Source organism: Alosa sapidissima, chromosome 9 (genome assembly GCF_018492685.1).
Source record: "Alosa sapidissima isolate fAloSap1 chromosome 9, fAloSap1.pri, whole genome shotgun sequence".
In the NCBI taxonomy this organism is placed as follows: domain Eukaryota; kingdom Metazoa; phylum Chordata; class Actinopteri; order Clupeiformes; family Clupeidae; genus Alosa; species Alosa sapidissima.
Window position 1 is genome coordinate 25,147,032 of NC_055965.1, and position 7,372 is coordinate 25,154,403.

General features: G+C 46.9%; 1 protein-coding gene across 3 annotated transcripts in view; it reads left to right on the top strand.

Annotated features, from left to right (window-relative positions):
* The window catches only part of epn3b (epsin 3b), a 41,278-nt gene extending 34,734 nt beyond the window's left edge, over positions 1 to 6,544 (top strand). For 2 of the 3 annotated variants that reach the window (XM_042105087.1, XM_042105089.1), the window contains 6 exons: positions 803 to 889; positions 1,257 to 1,371; positions 2,138 to 2,314; positions 2,545 to 2,637; positions 3,913 to 4,167; positions 5,252 to 6,544. In XM_042105087.1, the coding sequence (XP_041961021.1) occupies positions 803 to 889; positions 1,257 to 1,371; positions 2,138 to 2,314; positions 2,545 to 2,637; positions 3,913 to 4,167; positions 5,252 to 5,694 (1,170 nt within the window). In that variant the 3' untranslated portion in view covers positions 5,695 to 6,544. The remainder of the gene's footprint in view (positions 1 to 802; positions 890 to 1,256; positions 1,372 to 2,137; positions 2,315 to 2,544; positions 2,638 to 3,912; positions 4,168 to 5,251) is intronic. The other variant, XM_042105088.1, reaches the window with a different exon arrangement.
* Positions 6,545 to 7,372: the final 828 nt, after the last annotated feature.

Consider the following 7,372-nt stretch of genomic DNA (forward strand, 5'->3'; position numbering starts at 1 on the left):
AACAGACTCGGTCTAGACTCGGTCTCGACCCTTCAAAGACTCAGTCTTGACTCGGACTCGGCATAGGCGGTCTCGTCCCCATCACTACACATACCCTTTCCTACACCTTCTCTCTCTCTCTCTCTCTCTCTCTCTCTCTCTCTCTCTCTCTCTCTCTCTCTCTCTCTCTCTCTCTGACACACACAGACACATACACACACAAGATTTTGAGGGCAATTTCAGACACAGGTTTCTCCAAACTATGAGTAGTTGTATTCACTGATTTAGGGTATGTCCCCTTGAATCCGAGCATAGCCAGGTTGCTTGACTCCTATTGCTATAGAGATGGGTGAGGACACGCTGCTTCAGATTGCTTTGACTTTGAGCAGAGAGGAACACGGCCAGATATCACGGCTAGTTGTTGTGAGTAGCGGGGTGCATTGGTGGATTTCACCATTCTTCTCTAGTTCAGACCTCCTCTCCCCCTCCCATGTTCCCACGCTGCCCCTCCCCCTCCATCCCTCAGAGAAACCTCCCTGCTGCACTTTAAGCCCACTGGGATGTGTGTGTTGGGGGAGGGGGGGGGGGGGGTGGTATGTGAGGCAGTGGTTGAGTCTCTCTTTGTATGTGTGTGTGTGAATATGTAGGGGGATGGGTATGGGACTGCAATGACAGAGAGTGTGTGTGTGTGTGTGTGTGTGTGTGTGTGTGTGTGTGTGTGTGTGTGTGGAACCATGACTATGCTGGAGAGCAGATGTGTGTGTGTGCGTGTGAGAGAGAGAGGGAGAGAGAGGTAACACTGAACCATCTGCCTCTTCTTAAGGAACAGCACAGTCGCCAAGGAGATGATTCATTCCTTCAGAAAGCCCTTGATGAAAGCAGAAGAGCCGATGAACCAGGAACAGGAGAGGTGTGTGATTGTTTGTGTGTGTATGATTAATGTATCTGCACAATGATGTGATGTAATGACATATTTATAATTTAAATATTTAATTTTATTTTTTATTTTTATTTTTTAGCTGTGTTGATGGCATATGTAATCACCTTTGGTCATTTCAGTGTTTTTCAGTGTTTGTTGGCACAAAAAATAAACTTAAACATTTTTAATAGATAGATAATATGAGGAGGAGAGAAACACAATAGATAAAGTGAGAATAATTGGTCCATGATATTGATAAGGACAGGTTTAGGACAGTCCGGTCAGACTATTTAGTCAGTGGAGTCATCTGATTGGCTGGCCTAGTGTCCGGTCTGTAACCCTGTTTCCTGTTGTGCAGCACATGAGGGATCTGGTGGACATATTTGGACCTGTCTCAGAGGCGCCCCCTAGTGAAGACCCCTGGGACACACAGCCCTCCTGCCCTGTCAACTCTGACCCCTGGGAGTCTGTGGGTGAGAAACCACATACACACACACACTGGGTGTGTTCGAAACGGGTAAAGTTGCTGCCTTTAAAGATATCTAACTGGGGAGCGAGGCAGCAAGTGCGGTTCGAAACCGAAAAAACTAATTCTGCTGCCTTCTAAGGTATCTTAGAATTCCCAAATAACGGTCATTTTTGGAGGCAGCTTCGATGCACACTTCATGCTCCCTCCTACCCATAATCCCTTGCGGCAACGTCTGAAACAGCTGTGAAAGGTAAACAAACATGGTGGATGACATCGGTAATGGCTGCTAAATCTGTTTAAAATATCATTTGTGTGACCTTATTTTGCTTAGATTTGTAGATTTGAGATGAGAAATAAACAATTTACTATCTGATTATGCCATTGTTGTAACCATTAATAGCGTCTGGTCTGATATATCTGCCGGCCGTAAAACTAATTTATACCGTTAGCCTGCTAGCTTACGTAAGCTAATTTAGTTTAACGTCAGGCCTTTGCTAACGTCATACCGTAGTGTCAACCAAAGATTCTAGAGTGCTACGCTCATTTTTAAAAGATGCATTTAATCCAAAGTCATGTAATAGTGAGACAGCTCTCTATGTAGTAGGGAGGGAGGCAGCAGGCAGCTGTCTTCCGTTTCAAACAGACCCACGCAAAGACAAACGCACACACACGCACAATAAATAATAAAATAAAACCCACTATCACCATCTACCCCTTTCTTTCTTTTTGTCTTTTCTTTCTTTCTTTCTTTCTTTCTTTCTTTCCCTTAGCGGTGGTGAACTCCAGCACGCCAGTCATTGGCAGCCCCTGGATGGGCCGCCGTGGCTCCAGTAGCCCCTCCCAGCCCTGGGGTTGCAGCCAATCGTCAACAGATCCATGGGAAGCCCCGCCCTCCAAAAGCAGCCCAAACTCTGTCAATCATGCATGGAAAAGCCCAACAAATAATGGTACCCACACACACACACACACACACACACACGTACACATACACACGTATATTTACACACACACATACTGATCGGGGTACTATAAATACACATATAACACATCAAGATATGCCTTTTACCCTTAAAAGCAGATTTTTTAATTGGAAAATTTGAGAGCTTTGCATTGAACAGTTGATGAACGCTGAGAAACATTTGTGGCTGATATCATTACTCTTTCCTCCTGTCCTTAGGTGATCCCTTTTCTGCCCAGGAAGAGGAGGGGCCTAGAGAGGAAGAGGAGGGGCTTCCCAACCTCTTCAGTCCTCGTGCTGTGAGTCCAGCAGGTAAAGTAATAATCTGTTTTTGTTTTGTTTTGTTTTTTTCACGTACATGTATATATGTTTTATACTTTTAATTAAGTAAATTATTTCATAAGCTTTAATGTGTAATGTTTAAAGTTTACACTGTATCTTTCCTGGAACAAATGTTGATTGCATTGATAATATAAAACTACTACAAATATTCTCTTAACTTGATTTTTAGCAGCAGTTAGCTGTTGGTTTATTTTTTAGCTCATTTGAGGCTAACGGCATTAGCACGCATCCCTTATCCACAATTAAGTCAAGCTAATGGCATTAGCAACACAGTTATCCACAATTAAGTCAAGCCCAGTAAACCCCTTACAAAAAATAACTGCAGTTACACTAGGTAGCCCACTGGAAAACAGTCAACATGAGCGCCCGACTGACCATCTTACCCTCGCTCAGACCAAACAGCCAATCAGAAGTCTGTAAATCCAGGGCCGCAAACTCTAAGACGTTGGACACGTGAGTGGTTTCATTAACCACACCACAGGCTACTAAAAACAGACTTTGGACACGTGAGTGGTTTCATTAACCACACCACAGGCTACTGAAACAGACTTTGGACACGACAGATGTCCATGCAACTGAGTTCTCTTTAAGCACACAGACCCCTAAAAGCAGACTTTGGACACAAGAGTGGTCCACTTGTACAAATTGTCATTAAACAGACAAAATAAGTGCTCAGCTCTGTCCATCCACACGCAGCCAATCATAAGCCTTCACACTGAAATACATGCAGCCAATGACAAGCCTGTTATATTGTCTTGCATGTGTGTATTAGTGGTGTGAACAGATGAGAATATAAGAAGTATCTAATAAATGAAATGGTGTTAAATCTCTCGCTCTCTCCTCCTCCCTCCCCATCCTCCCTTTCTTCTCTCTATCTGTCTCACCCCCCCCTTTCGCTCTCTTTCTCTCTCTCACACACAACACACACTCCCCCCTCACTCTCTCTCTCTCCTCTCTTTTTCCATTTCTCTCTTTTTCTCTTTTTCTCCCTATCTCTCCTTCTCTCACACACCCTCTCACGCCACTGTTGCCCCTCTTTTTCTCTCTCTCTGTCTCCCCATATCCCTTCCTCTTCCTCTTTCTCTCTCTCTCTCTCTCTCTCTCTCTCTCTCTCCCCATCTCCCTTCCTCTTCCTCTCTCTCTCTCTCTCTGTCTGTCTCATCTCCCTCCCTATTTCTCTCTCCTCTATTTTTTACCTCTTTGTTTCCCTATCTCTCCATCCCTCGCTCTCCCTCTCTCTCTCAGATTCGGATCCCTTCGGAGACTCGGTCGTGGTGGCGGAGCAGGTGAACGGGCGTGTCGGAGACGAGAGCCCCGAGACCTTTGACCTCTCGCGCCTGGGCCCGCCCCTGACGGCTGCTGCCATGGCAACGGCGACATCGCCGCGACCCTGTCGGACGCCCGAGGCATTCCTGGGCCCCACGGCCGCCTCGCTGGTCAACCTGGACACACTCATCCCCGCCAACCCGCCGACCACGAGCAGGAACCCCTTTCTGTCCGGTGAGGAGAACGCACACACACACACACACACACACACACACACACACACACGCACACACACACATACACACAGTTACCCATCTTCAGCAACCAGCTGGACAAGAGCAAAAACCCTTTCCTGTCGAGTGGGTTAAAGAGAAACAAAGAAAAAAAAATCTCTCTCTCTCACTCTCACTCACACACACACACACACACACACACACACACACACTCACCATGGGCAATACCCATTACTATGCTTTCACAATTTAACATGGGTACATGTCCCATTACCTGCATGAGTATAAATAATCATATGATAATATTTTAAGGAATTCTAAACACCTTTTTCTGTTCCTCTCTCCCTCTACACCCACCTCTCTACACCCACCCCATCTCCCTATCTTTCTCCTCCTTCATCCTGCTCCCTCTCTCCCCATCCTTCCCCTCTCCATCTTTCTTTCTCCCACTCCCTCTCTCTCTCTATCCCTCCTGCCCTCTCCTCCCCCCTTTATCACTTTCCTTCCTTTTCTCCTTCCTTCCTTCCTCTCTCTCTATCTCACCCTCTCTCCTTCCTTCCTCTCTCTCTATCCCCCCTTTCTCCTTCTTTCCTTCTCTCTCTCTATCTCCCCTCTCTCCTTCCTTCCTTGCTCTCTCTCTCTGTCACTCTCCTTCCTTCCTTCCTCTCTCTCTATCTCACCCTCTCTCCTTCCTTCCTCTCTCTCTATCTCCCCCTCTCTCCTTCCTTCCTTCTTCTCTCTCCTTCCTTCCTCTCTCTCTCTCTCCCCCCCTCTCTCTCCATCTTTCTTTCCTCCCTCTCTCTCTCTCTATCTCCCCTCTCTCCTTCCTTCCTTGCTCTCTCTCTCTGTCACTCTCTCTCCTTCCTTCCTTCTCTCTCTCTCTCTATCTCCCCCTCTCTCTCCTTCCTTCCTCTCTCTCTCTCTCTCCCCCTCTCTCTCCTTCCTTCCTCTCTCTCCCCCCTCTCTCTCCTTCCTTCCTCTCTCTCTCTCTCTCTCTCCCCCTCTCTCTCCATCCTTCTGTCCTCTCTCTCTCTCCCCCTCTCTCTCCATCCTTCTGTCCTCTCTCTCTCTCCCTCCCCCTGCAGGTCTCAGTGCTCCCTCCCCCACTAACCCGTTCCACTGTGACCAGCCGCGCCTCACCCTTAACCAGCTGCGTCCGTGCTCCACCTCCCCTCTGCCCCCTCCTGCCCACACCTCCTCCTCCTCCTCCTCCTCCCTGCCCTACAGCGCCTCCTTGCCCCTGCCGGTGCCCCGCCACGCCGCCGCCCCCTCCCTGCCCTCCTCCTTCACCCAGCCCCCGCAGGGCCTCCTGGATCTGCCCTCCAACCTGCCCCAGCCGCTGTTGCCCCTCTCTTCTGCCCCCATGCTGCTGCAGCAGCAGCAGCAGCAGCAGCACAACAACCACCTCCATCACAACCACCACCACCACCACCACCACCAGCAGCAGCAGCAGCATCCACAGCGCTTCTCCCCGCAGCCTCGCCACCTGATGCAGCCCCAGAGCCACAGCCACAACCCCTTCCTCTGAGGCCAGGCAGACACCAGGCACGGTTGGACCTGCATCAGGGATTGGGATTGAGATCGGAATTGGGACTAGAGTCTGGATTTTAAGTCTGAATTGGGATAAAAGTCTAGATCTGAATCAGGGATCTGGATTGGAATCTAGACCATAATCTGGATTGAGATCTGAATTGGGATTAGAGACTGGATTGAAATCTGAATTGGGATAAAAGTCTAGAGTCTGAATCAGAATCTACATCTGGATAAAAGCTAAGGTTTAGGTCTGAATCCAGGTCAACATCAAGTCTTCAATCTTAATTCGAATCTCAAGCTGGATCTAAAATGGAGGACAAGGAACAGAGTCATGAATGAGGAAATGTGGATCTAGATCTGGATCCAGATTATGGTTTGCACGTGGACAGAGTGCATCACCATTTTCAGAAGACCTTGAATATCAGTCTAGGTCTTAAATTGTGATTGTGGATCTGGAACTTTTGCCCTGGATCATGATACGGTTTCAGGTGAGGCTGAGATCTGGACCCAAGGAGTGAATGTAAATGAAATGTCATTAAAACTATATGAGACTCCAGAGAAGAGGAGCTAAGCCCATTAAGGCCTCTGATCCAAATCCTCCAGGGATGTGAATTTGATTGTATTTGTGTGAAAACGGTCCGCAGCAGATTAAGCTATTTGAATCTGAATTAAGTGTAACAGCTTTGGCAGGGTACAGACTCCATCTTCAATTGTTTGATGGGGTAAGAATATATATTTTACAAATGTATCCTGTAGACCCACGTTGTATGCAGTTGAAGAGAGAAAAAAACATGGTCACACTCTGTCTCACATACACACGTGCTCTATCTCTCTCTCTCTCACACACACACACACACACACACACTCACATACACATACATATAAGCACACCTGGATACCCAGATGCACACACACACACACACACACACACACACACAATTACCCCCACCTCACACAAACACAAAGACACATTTGGACACACAGACAAGTAATGCTGTCAAAAACTCCACACACAAAAGCACATTGTTCATCACACACTATGAAATGAAACACTTCAATGGCACACACCAACACACACACACACACACACACACACATACATATTCGGACACACTATTGACACACACACACACGCACTCTATTGACACACACACACACACACTATTAAGGCTTTTTTAGCATGCTGCTTTGATAGACCTCATAGCAAAGGTCTTCATGCTGCCACTCAAGTTATCAACATCCTTTATGAGATGTCAGTCAAGCCCAGCTGTCCAATCAAAACATCCCATCCCTTTTATGTCACCTCTGATGTGGGCGGGACTTGAATCTGGTCTGGGAACAAACAGACTTTCAGGAATATATTTTTCAAAAAAAGTTCAGACTTCTGTTGCTTCACCATGGACAAATGAATGCTTTCCTCCTCCATCTTTTTTTCTTTCGCATCCTTTCTTCTGATTCCCCTTCCTCAGTTCTTCTCCATCCTTCTCCACCACCCCCCCTCCTTTTTTGTCTTTTCTCTCTCTCCTCTCTTCCCTCTCTCCACTCTTCTTTCCTTTCTCCTTTTTTGTTCTTCTCTCTTTCTCTCTCTGTTCTTCTTCATCCTTCTGTACTATCATCCTCTCTTTGTTTTATTTCCTTTTAACATTTTCCTTTTGTTTTATTTCCTTTTAACA